At 31.4% G+C, this 12,937-nt stretch overlaps 1 protein-coding gene across 1 annotated transcript; it reads right to left on the reverse strand.

Moving 5' to 3' along the window:
• Positions 1-1,698: 1,698 nt before the first annotated feature.
• On the reverse strand, positions 1,699-12,369 carry LOC118194264 (uncharacterized). Its single transcript, XM_035365481.2, has 3 exons — positions 12,150-12,369; positions 4,539-4,646; positions 1,699-2,355 (listed from the first exon to the last, which is right to left on the reverse strand). The coding sequence occupies exons 1-3, from the start codon at positions 12,346-12,348 to the stop codon at positions 2,342-2,344; spliced, it is 321 nt and encodes a 106-aa protein (XP_035221372.2). The 5' UTR covers positions 12,349-12,369; the 3' UTR covers positions 1,699-2,341.
• Positions 12,370-12,937: the final 568 nt, after the last annotated feature.

Below are 12,937 nucleotides of genomic sequence, written 5' to 3' on the forward strand. Positions count from 1 at the left end.
GAGTTTACACAAAAGGATATAATAAATACAAATACTAAATTAATGTAAATAAAAACCCAAAATTTATAATAATACTTTCAGGGACAACGCGTAATACATTGCTTTTTCATCACAACTGTGGAGTTTACACAAAAGGATATAATAAATACAAATACTAAATTAGTGTAAATAAAAACCCAAAATTTATAATAATACTTTCAGGGACAACGCGTAATACATTGCTTTTTCATCACAACTGTGGAGTTTACACAAAAGGATATAATAAATACAAATACTAAATTAATGTAAATAAAAACCCAAAATTTATAATAATACTTTCAGGGACAACGCGTAATACATTGCTTTTTCATCACAACTGTGGAGTTTACACAAAAGGATATAATAAATACAAATACTAAATTAATGTAAATAAAAACCCAAAATTTATAATAATACTTTCAGGGACAACGCGTAATACATTGCTTTTTCATCACAACTGTGGAGTTTACACAAAAGGATATAATAAATACAAATACTAAATTAGTGTAAATAAAAACCCAAAATTTATAATAATACTTTCAGGGACAACGCGTAATACATTGCTTTTTCATCACAACTGTGGAGTTTACACAAAAGGATATAATAAATACAAATACTAAATTAATGTAAATAAAAACCCAAAATTTATAATAATACTTTCAGGGACAACGCGTAATACATTGCTTTTTCATCACAACTGTGGAGTTTACACAAAAGGATATAATAAATACAAATACTAAATTAATGTAAATAAAAACCCAAAATTTATAATAATACTTTCAGGGACAACGCGTAATACATTGCTTTTTCATCACAACTGTGGAGTTTACACAAAAGGATATAATAAATACAAATACTAAATTAGTGTAAATAAAAACCCAAAATTTATAATAATACTTTCAGGGACAACGCGTAATACATTGCTTTTTCATCACAACTGTGGAGTTTACACAAAAGGATATAATAAATACAAATACTAAATTAATGTAAATAAAAACCCAAAATTTATAATAATACTTTCAGGGACAACGCGTAATACATTGCTTTTTCATCACAACTGTGGAGTTTACACAAAAGGATATAATAAATACAAATACTAAATTAATGTAAATAAAAACCCAAAATTTATAATAATACTTTCAGGGACAACGCGTAATACATTGCTTTTTCATCACAACTGTGGAGTTTACACAAAAGGATATAATAAATACAAATACTAAATTAGTGTAAATAAAAACCCAAAATTTATAATAATACTTTCAGGGACAACGCGTAATACATTGCTTTTTCATCACAACTGTGGAGTTTACACAAAAGGATATAATAAATACAAATACTAAATTAATGTAAATAAAAACCCAAAATTTATAATAATACTTTCAGGGACAACGCGTAATACATTGCTTTTTCATCACAACTGTGGAGTTTACACAAAAGGATATAATAAATACAAATACTAAATTAGTGTAAATAAAAACCCAAAATTTATAATAATACTTTCAGGGACAACGCGTAATACATTGCTTTTTCATCACAACTGTGGAGTTTACACAAAAGGATATAATAAATACAAATACTAAATTAATGTAAATAAAAACCCAAAATTTATAATAATACTTTCAGGGACAACGCGTAATACATTGCTTTTTCATCACAACTGTGGAGTTTAAAATTGCAGTAGGTCTTTTTGTGTTGGTCATGCTATTCTAGTAATTATAGTGGTAGATTCTGATTTCAGTGTTTCAAATATTTCTCATTTTAATAGAGAATGTTCCAGCCAAGTGGTAATAGAAACTTCGGAGTGTACAATATTCAGTTTATCATGGATAACATTACTTCGCAATTACCAGGGTGTGTTGGCAGTTTGACACAGAACAGAGTCCTGCTGCGTTTGTAATTGTGTTCTGTTTGTTTGACAAGAGTAAATCCACACTGTACAGGCCAAACATAGCAAGGGACAAAGAATGGATTTATAAACTCATAATTGGTTACCTAAAAATCCAACGCTGTTTTAAGGTGAGAGTTCAGCTTTTTATTCAACGGAGCACAGACCGCCAAGGTACACTGCGCAAAATAAATAAATAATATATACATTAAAATAACTAAGGTTTCAGATTTTAAATTACGTCTAAAGTGGCGTTTTATTAAAATTTATGTGTTACTTTTATTTATTAAATATCATGTTGTTCTTACTTAAACCAAAAAATTAACTTTAAGAGCAATATCGCTAAGTAATTTTAAAATGAGCATATCTTTAGAATTTCCAATACACAATCTCTTTTTACTGTAGAACGTTGCCATTGCTCGCTTTGAAATCCTTGAGTTAATCCTTGATACCTGTTAAAGAAAAATTCGTTAAAGTTTTACAAAATATGAAATCGATAATAAACAAATCCAAATTACAAATTTGGGCTTCCAGATGCCCATATTCGCAGGATTACGTTATTTAAAATTTGAAGGCTCTAGGTACTGTATTTTTATCACAGTGCAAGAAACATACATACATTTATGCAGATTCTTCATTATTTAATTTCTTTGAATAAAAGACAAAGCGATAATATTTGGTGGCAACAATTTGAAAACTGAAACAACTTTTGTAGCGAATCAACGCAAAATGTCAAAATGAAGTTAATAGTCCTTCTGGGCAAATAGCACCTTTGGACTAAAAAAATTGGGACAATTCTATATATCCCGTTCTACTGGGCGATTGACGAAATTCAACAGCTACACAATGTTAATTGAATTTGATATATATGTGGTAATGATTACTTCGTTGGTTGTGGTGGCAAACGTATATGTCACATGTTATGATAAACAGGAATATAGTGGCAACTTACCCCAGGACAAGATCCAGGTCTATAGCCTGACGTGACGAGAGAGTGACAAACACGTGAAAACAGATTTAATTCTTGCTTTATTGGATACTAACAATACTGAAGAGATATTCCTTTTTTTTTTTTTAATCTGGTATGTCACATGACGATATGAGGCCTCCTCACTCAGAACAAAAAAGGATAGATCAAATCTTCCACACAGCCCTTCGAAGACTTGGTGTATTTCAGCTGAATCACATGCAGGTACTCTTCATCGGGATGCCGGGCGAAAATGCCAAGCCCGGGAAAAAAAGGAGATTAGCTTAAATTTTGAAGCTACAACATCAAAGAGAAAGAAACTCGTTTCCTTCATACACACTGGGAGACCAAAGAAATCTTGCACGATAAACTCCCAAAAGTTTGCATTTTACCCCACTCTTACCGTCTTTCTCTATGCAGCATCTCCATCTCGCACCTTCACAATCTCCTCCTTCTCCTCCCTTCTGGTGGACAAAAAATACCGCCTTTTATAAAGTTCCACAGTTAAGTTTTGCCGCCAATGAAAAAAGCTCCAGCGTCAGAAGGCAACCAATCGCAAAATACCTTCAGCTACCCAGGCAAACAGAAGTGAAGACGCTAGTTGTCTGACGCAATGCTTTCCTCCGCTTACAACAGTTGTCTGATGCAATACTTTCTTCCGCTTACAACAGTTATCTGATGAAATCTGTTCCTCACCTTACAACACAAGTTGGCGAAAAAATGAAACTCTCACCAAAGGAATCTGATGCAAATATCTAAATATTACCATAACGTAGTAAATAATTAATTCAATGCGACCTCGTCACAATATATATTTATTAATATCTTTTTTTTATTAAACTTAATTAATTCCTTCTTCCAGAATTCTAAATTTATGCTTACTTCAAATATAATTCGCGCATTTTTATGATTTAAGCAACCATTTTTTATGATTTAAAACCTTACATACCCCCCTTCAAATAGTGAGTGGGAATGAAATGACACATTCGCCAAATCCTTTTGGTGACGAATTATCGTCCACCACTTTTTTATTTGGGCGTTACTGAAGAGTAATTTTAGAATTTTTCGAAACCAGAAAACCAAAAAATTCCGCAGTACCTATGTCGGAGTTCGAACTCCTGACCTCCAGAAAACGCGTCGAATTTGTTTTCAGTTACAGCACGAAAGCATGCAAAAAAGAGGAGCAAAATGACTTAAATACACTATTTCAGAGGGCGAATCTTAGTGTTGACGAATTATGGTTAATTGCTATTTGCAGAGACATTTAGAGTTTTCGAAGCAAATATATCGAAGATATAAGCAGTGCCACAACTGGGATTCAAACGTTCGACCTCCCAACTACTCGTCGAGAGTGCCTTTAGTAACATCAAGAAGGCATGAAGGAAACAGCGCTAAAATACCTTATAATATTATTAATTGTTTAACTTAGAATGTTACATCTTTCATAGTCTTTCTTTGATTATAGAGCTTGCATGAGCAATTATACCACATACAGATGATGTCACATTTTTCATCTTTCTCGCAAGGATTTAGCTTGTAGGTATATGTGCAAGACGTAAGAGAGAAAGGCTTAATTGTAAGGCAAGAAGCAGTTCTTGTATTCGTATGGTATATTCTATAATTAAATATGATTGTAAATCAATAATTTATTGTTAAATAGATATATACCTATCTCGCAAAGATCTCCTGTACAGGGTTTTTTGTATTTGCAAAAAACCATGCCGTTAGCTGCCTCACATGTTCGTCCCTCTTTACATGGATGTGATTTGCAAAGATCTGAAACGAAACCAAAGAAGAGAAAGTAAGTATTCATGTTTTACTAATGTTTACTTAATAGAATGTTATGCCAATCTATTTAAAAGAATTTACCATCTTCACATTGTTTTCCTGAGTACGGGGATTTACAAGAACACTTATCCGGAACTTGTCCGGAATATCCGGAACTTGTCACTGTACACTTTCCACCATGTTTACATGGATTTGAATTGCAGGGATCTAGAGCGGATAAAAACACTGGAAAATACAAAAATATGAAGGTCTGTCTCTTTTATTATTCACATTCAATGTACTGTGTATGCATATAATGACGTATAGATTTGACGCAGATTATTTCTTCATCAAAGAGCTAAATTTTCATCAGGTTAGAGGTGAACTCGTAGTATTGAGATTTTTGAGAGATCGCTGTGCGAACTTACGCATTTGAGTTTTTTGTATTACCTCTAGGTTAAGCGCAATAGTAGTGTGAAGTGGTAAGTACTGATTTTGCTCTCTCATAATGAGAAGAACTGTCAGAGTATTTTTGTGAAAAGTTTAACAAATGCGAAATGCGTCTTTCGGACAAAACGTTTCATCAGTTTCACATGTGCATTCAATTCACTGCGAACCCGTATGCATAAAACAATATTATACATTTATTATATTTCATATTAAGCTTTATTTAACTCTTTTTAGAAATTATATTAATTTGTTGCTATTTTATGTGGAGCTAAAATAAAAATCTTTGGGAAGGAAATATCTTACTAAAATAAGAAACCATTTTTTTCAGTTAAATGGATAGAGATGCTGAAAAGTTAGAATTTTAGCAGAAAGGCGACATTTCTCGTTTGATTATAAATTTTTTCTCTTATCTTTCTTTTCACACTTCAGACGAGTGTAATCACTTGGACACACAGGCTTATAAGAACTGCGAATATCTATGCAAGTTCCTACACTACAAATATATCATGTACACTATAAATTGCTACGTTAGGAGCTTCTCTAACCTATTTAGTGTATAGAAAACGTCATGTGCAGGAACTTGCGTAATATCTATATTTTGATCAAGATTTTAAATAAGAGAAAACTTGATGTTTCAAAAGTTATTCTCTGTTGATTGCTATCAATGCTCGTCTACAAATTCCCATATAAATCTTCGCCTAGCGCATGCAAATATAACGGTTTTCTATTCACGGAAAAAAAATGGCTCAAACATTTTCCACCAGCTTAAGTTTGTGTTATCTTCTTATTATATTGTTAAAATACCTCGAAAAAGGACGGTAAGTTAAACTGTTGCGATTTATCGCTATACTCCACAACAAATTCTATCTGACCATCTAATGTTTGAACAATAGTAAATTTTAATTAGAAACTGAAGAATAAAATTAGTTTTAAATATATTCACATTATTGTTACTTCATCTATTTTTTCCTTATTAAATATATGTTTTGGAAAATCCGGCTATTATAATCATATAAGATAAATCCGGCTCTTATAATTATAAGATAAATCCATATAAGATAAATCCGGCTATTATATATTATAAATAAATCAGGCTATTATAATTATCGCTATACTCCACAACAAATTTTATCTGACCATCTAATGTTTGAACAATAGTAAATTTTAATTAGAACCTGAAGAATAAAATTAGTTTTAAATATATTCACATTATTGTTACTTCATCTATTTTTTCCTTATTAAATATATGTTTTGGAAAATCCGGCTATTATAATCATGTAAGATTTCTTGAAGCAGAAATACACATTTATGGATAAGTGCACGTATCTCTCAAACTACGTTTCTAGAGGTCGAAAGGAAAGTTACTCAGTAAGTGCATATGCTTTCATAGTGATTGTTTTGCATTATTAACTGTAAAATGTACCAAAACGTGAGAAATAATTTTAAAAATAAGTTTTTAAAATAAAAAAATCGATGATTTTTATAGTTATTTATAGCTATTGAAGAAGGGCAGCATTAGTGTATCTACAAGTATCTATCATTTTCATTCCCTCGAAAGCTGTTCTATCGAAATATTTGGTAAGCGAAAATATTCATGCGCTTTTTTTTTTAAACAGTTACATTTGGCGCATTAGTCTGGTCGGATTGATTTTGATGACTTGATGTGTTTGTATTCTTTTCAAACTTCATTCAGAGAAGAATTGGTCAGTGCATCATATGTTTCGCTATGTGTTTTGTAGAAAGCACATTCTTTGAAAGAACATTCGTTGGAAAAAGAGATCTCGAGGCCTATTTTGCTTTACGAGTACAAATTAGGAAACAGAGCTGCAAAGTCTGCTAGAAGAATATGTTCCGCGTTTAAAGAGACGATAGCAAGTAAACGGACTGCTTAAATGTGGTTTAGCCGTTTTTTATCCGGATGCGAGAGCCTTGAAGACAAGCCTATTGTTTGTCATCCATTCACACTCGACAAGGAGAAGCAGGAAAACGAAATCAAGTAGATCCTCATCAAACCTGCCCGCAGGTTTGCAGTATCTGACAAAATCCTATTATCAGATCTTCATAAACTTGGGACGTCATGAAGATGAAGACTAACCAAATGGGTTTCTTATGTCGTGTCCAAGGCAAACAAATTCCAAAGCTTCAACATTTGTTCGTCGTTGTTGTCGTGCTCTAATCAAGCATCGTTCTGGACCAATATTGTTATATATTGTTAAATATGTGGCGAAAAATGGATCATGTATGATAACCGGAGGAGGAAACATTATGACTCGACTTCTAGTTCGGTTTCATCAGCTGCTAAACTAGAAGTTCACCAAAAGGAAATGCTGTGTGTTTGGTGGACTGGCGCTGCCAGAGTTCAATGTAAATATCTAGAGAGAAGAAAAACCATAAGAGACGAGATCTGTTCATCTCATTTGCAAGGATTTTCAACTGTATTGCACCAGAAGAAGCAGCACTTAGCAGAAGAGAAGTTCTCCTCCAGGATAATGCCAGATATCATACGGCCACAGGCCAAATCGACCACAGAATTCATCAAAACACTCTCAGCCATCCTATTTCCCGGCCATGTCGGGAAGAGGAAATCTTGTAGTATAGTATATTTTCTCTCAAGTGCAGAGTGAATACGAGCCAGTTCCTCATAAGTCCTCCATGAAGACACATATCCTTCGTTAGCTTTGTCGTGTTCAAATAACCTGACCTGTCTTCGAGTTGTGATCACATTTCCCCACGAGTAACTCCTGACTCAACGAAACGAATAAATAGAAGGGAGCTGAATAATTTATAAATAGGCTTTAGTTAAACTTAGTTATGATTACCTATTACATGTACCATTTTTTCTCTTTGTATTCTTCCTTACAAAGGCAAGTTTTTTTCAGTCATTCCGAGACCAGTAAATGTGCAATTCGATCCTTCACCACAGTCGCATTTTTTAAAAGTGCAATGATGTGCAGAATACATATTTTGCATATACATTATTCTGAATGTAAAATTTTAAGCCTAATGCCGTATTAGTCACCGTACTGTAAAATTAATTCGCTGCTCAATAAAAAAATTCATACATTTGAAATGCGCTTTTGAAAATTTTAAACGTTATTATTTGTCGACGAAAACTTCTTGCCTGAGAAAACAACAAAAAAAATTATTTATGAACAAGCAATTTTATGTATTACAAATAGTGCACTAAATTACAGAGAAACTAATCTGTTTCTTATATAACATATTAAACTGAAACGGATGGATTTATATATTAACAAAACCCACCCTGATGCATAATTACGAAATTATCGAAAGAAAATAGTGACTTACAGTTGCGAAACCTTATTATACACATTTTAAATGCACATTCATTCCCCAAAGGCAATCAATAAATATACATACATGCGTGATTTTCTATTTTTTTCGTAGAAATGGGGCGATTTAATTTTTTTTTTTTTTTTTTTTCTTTTTTTTTGATAAGAAATGTGGTACAACTCCTACATTTATTTTGCTGCAAATTATTGCAGTCGTGCAAAAGTCTTAATTTTTTCCATAACAAGCATATGCTACAAATACGTATTTTAAATTACGAACGCAAACGAACGCAGTGACTTTTTCTAAAGTACCATTATTATATGTTTTCTTCACTTTAGAGCATCATCAAAAATCTTGAAACTTCTACTAAAGTGGTTGCGGGAGATTTTATTTACTCAGCGTTCAATAAGAATACTGCTACTGTAATAAAAATGATACATATATTAAACTTCTAATATTTAAAAGCATTTTTGTATTGCCAGATTAATAGGCAAGATTACACCTATTATGAAACTAAAGCTCATTACCGAGAACTTAAGTTCACATGGAATACACAGCAGTAACAGAAAATGTGGTCACAAGAGGGGATACAAGATTCACAATATAAAATGTTTCGTAATACAAAATTCCCAACCTCGGAAAGCAAGTGGTTTAAGTCAAGGAAAGCCTGGATATGTTCTAAGATATAAGCATTCCACTCTTGTCATTGTGATGCATATGTAGGGACTGATGGTCATTCGGTGAAGAAATTCGTGTAAGTGTAAAAAAAAAATCGTGTAAATATCCGTGATTAAAACGATTTTCATTTTACAAGTTTTGAAGTTCTTTAGCTGCTTTCACTCGCATCTACTTAATATATGCACGTGTATTTCAAAGTTAACCAAAAGTTAAGCTTCAAAGTTAAGTCATGCTTTGTTAAAAGTTGATTATAAATTTTTCTGTATTCATTGTCATGCCCAAGCAAATATGATTCAGAAGTCCACAAACATTTCAAAGCAATCTTCAAACTGGAAGTGGAATCATACAGACGATTTTCTGGAATCTGCCGCCTGATTGTATCACCGAATAGTTTCTGCTAAATATGTAAGGTTTTATTCATTTTTTGACTTTCCCGATTTGTACCGAATACAGAAAATCGGCGCTTAAGAGTACCTGGAAGGATCTGTTATCTCGTAATGATTCAGAAATTTAATAGACGTTTTGAATTAAATGTTGTAATAATTCAGGTTCAGGTTTGATATTCGAGTATATCTGAACTCTGATTTCAGCAGTTATTAAAGCTTAAATATTTATGCTAGAATAAGGGAGATATTTGCTTCTAAGAGTGATATTAAGACATCATAATCCTTCTCTTAAGAGTTACTTTTTGCGAAATTTTAAACTAAAAGCCTTTCTTTCTAAAGAGTTGCACTTTCAAAGCTTTTTTCTAAATGTTTTCTAATAAATGATTACGGCGAGCCCAAATAAAATAACATCAATGTACATAATCGTTTAGAATCATTTTCCAACTTTACGCAAGTAGTCTAGTCTGAAGTAAAGCAGTGTCATTTTGTACATAGTTTTGTGACTTAATAATACAAGATATCACAACTTCTTTATCAAAACTTTGAATAAATTCGGCCAATTCTGACGGTTTAATTTCCGTTGTATTTTTATTCCTTGTTATGGGGCAGAATAATGAATTATACTGTAAACTCTGGCAAATTTCACAAGATTTTATTCTTTCTTTACACTGCGAAATTAAATGTTTATTAACCACACTTGCATAACCTCCATGTTTATTAACCACACTTGCATAACACCAATTATAAGTCACTATGAAGACACATATCCTTCGTTAGCTTTGTCGTGGTGTTCAAATAACCTGACCTATCTCCGAGTCGTGATTACATTTCCCCCACAAGTAGCTTCTGATTCAACGAAACAAATAAATAGAAATGATTATGTGGAGACATTAGGTATTTTTGGAAGCAGGCAAGAATAATAGTACAATTGTCCCTCTTTTCTTAGGTTTTATCTCTCTCGTTCATTGCTGAAAGTTTTGCACTTTAATCCGAAATGAGAATTAGAATTACAAAAGTTGCACGCATTCTTCATTACTGTATTTAATATAGTTGATGTTGGAATAACAGGTTTAAATCTAGCTTGAGGCTGAGAGTGATTTTTTTCTTTTGAAGTTTCCCGAAAAGAAGGCCCAGAAACAGCTCTTGCAACTTCCTTACATTCAATTTCATGTTTGATAAAATTCATCAGCTATTTTATATCACTAGGATTTTAGGATCTTTTTTGCGATAAAATTCTTTTACTAAATCCTGAGGTAATTGTTTTAATAAAATTGTTATTAGCAAATTAGAGTAATATCCGGATGCAACTCTCATAGAATTTAAATAATCAAGTGTTCTTGTTTACCGTATCGCAGTATATTTCATAGAATATTAATTTTATTAAAAATTCATTTATAGAATATTAATTCCATTAAACTAATTAATAACTAAAATTATAAATCTTGTTTGAATTTGTTCTTTTACAAATTCTTTACAAATTCAAACAAGATTTATAATTTTCTTCCGTAAGCGTGAATCCCAAAACAATTTTATAAGCATCTCTCGAAAGAAATGATGTTAGATATATGAGCTTGTCAACATTACTTAATGACTCGTTAAAATCAATGGCACTTCAGAAACTATTAAAGAATTCTTGAAATAAATTAAAATCGCCATTAAAAGTGGGAATACGCAATTTAGGCAGATTAATAGAAGATGATGGATTACATGTATTCGTACTAGAAACGTTAACATTTTGAGAAGATTTAAAATGTTCAGTCTCTTACCTTTTTAATTTTGTTTCGGTTTTGAATTTAGCATTAATTATAGATTCATTATACTCGAGTGTACTTTGAATTTACATTTCGAAATTGTACTATCATAAATTACACGTAATAAAATTTAAAGCGATAACAATTCAAGTGATAAATAACTTATTAAATTACAAAGTTACAATACCTGCAATCCAAGTGTTCGAGAATTATCCTGGAACAACTCGAAAGAAATTATCCTAGGCTCGCGAGATTCGTGGCACCATGAAAAAATAATATTATGTTACACTAAAGAAACAAAGAAAATTCTTGCATGAAGAGCATGTTGTCCAAGATTTTCTAATTTTAACAACACACCTCATATATAAACATATTTTTCTAAATTAGAATTAGGTTTCAATTAATGTACGTTAAAATTTCAAATTTCTTTAATTTATTTGAAGCCCACAATTTTATCATAATGTCAATTCTAGTAATAATGTCTTAACGTATCTGAGTTTTATTCTTAGAATTTTGGTTTATCGGATCATTTTAGTTTACTAAAATTAATATGCCTTGGAACGAATTTCATTACAAACTAATAATTTTTATTAGTTATGATATTCAGAGAATAACGCTTGCAAATTTAGCACTTTAAATAGTATTCATTTTTGATAATATTTAACAGCTGTCACTTTAACACCTAAAACCAATCCTTGTATTCACAGCTAAAGGCTTCTGGAGGGAAAATGCTTCATTTCTATGATGATAAGATATATGTACCGCAAAATATAAATTTTGATATAAATTTCTGTAAGAAAGACAAATGCTATAATATAGGAAAAACTGAAATACGTTTCGAGCCTAATGCTATATTTAAGTAATCTGATAGCTAGTTAAATTGCTGAGTATGAAAAGTGTATTCATTTAATTTTTCATCCCATTACATGCTATGGGAAGAAACACAAACGTACCTGTTTGTTGATTTTCTTCGGATAAATTTAATTTTTCTTCAAATTCTTCCAGATAGTCAGGAAATTCTGAAAATCTTTTCCAGAGGAAAGGAACTTTTCTCCCATAAAAGAATTCTGATCTGTCATTTTTTCCCTCTGCGTTAATTTCCTTAAAACTAAAGATGCTCAAACAAATCATTTTGAAAACAACTGAAGACATAACTGCTTCATAAACTCTTAAATTCTCACTCTAAACGTTAATGGAATGTTTTCAACTTTTTCAGACGGAAATGTTCGTGTAATGCCTTTTATTCTTCATTAAATTCACTCAATACCTTGCACTTAAGATAACTTCGGCTTAATGTTCTTTTTCCTTGTTAAAGATAATCAATACATTACACTCAAGATAACATTTGAGTGTTTTATTAAAACTTTAATCTTTTTTTTTATCAGAGACTTAAGCAGTTTCTCTAGATCTCGTTTGGCTTAAGTAATGGCTCGTGTGAATAATTTCACACAAGCTGCGCATTTTCGTTTTTAGATCATCACATTTAAAATGCAAATTTAATTTTCTTTGGAACTTTTCTTTTGTTGAAAAGAAAGTTATTCAAAACATATTGACAAATTTTCATTGCAAAAATGTCGCAATAAATATGCAGATGTCATAAAAGTATCCGATTACGTTCGACACCCAAATTTTGGAAAATAATACAAATAAATCTATTATTACTTTTATTTAGCATAATACTATTTAAAATGACAGAAACAGGTGATAAATATGTTTAAAAAGTATAATTTTGAGTTTTCGT

The sequence above is a fragment of the Stegodyphus dumicola genome, chromosome 11, assembly GCF_044657685.1.
Source record: "Stegodyphus dumicola isolate Sdum_Otavi_A_Nest chromosome 11, ASM4465768v1".
NCBI classification, from domain to species: domain Eukaryota; kingdom Metazoa; phylum Arthropoda; class Arachnida; order Araneae; family Eresidae; genus Stegodyphus; species Stegodyphus dumicola.

Bases quoted from the DNA above. Each gene is read 5' to 3' on its own strand.
- LOC118194264 (XM_035365481.2), bottom strand. From the start codon at position 12,348: ATGTCTTCAGTTGTTTTCAAAATGATTTGTTTGAGCATCTTTAGTTTT. The intron at 4,647-12,149 runs GTACGTTTGTGT...GTTTCGTTTCAG, and splicing joins CGAAGAAAATCAACAAACAG to ATCTTTGCAAATCACATCCA.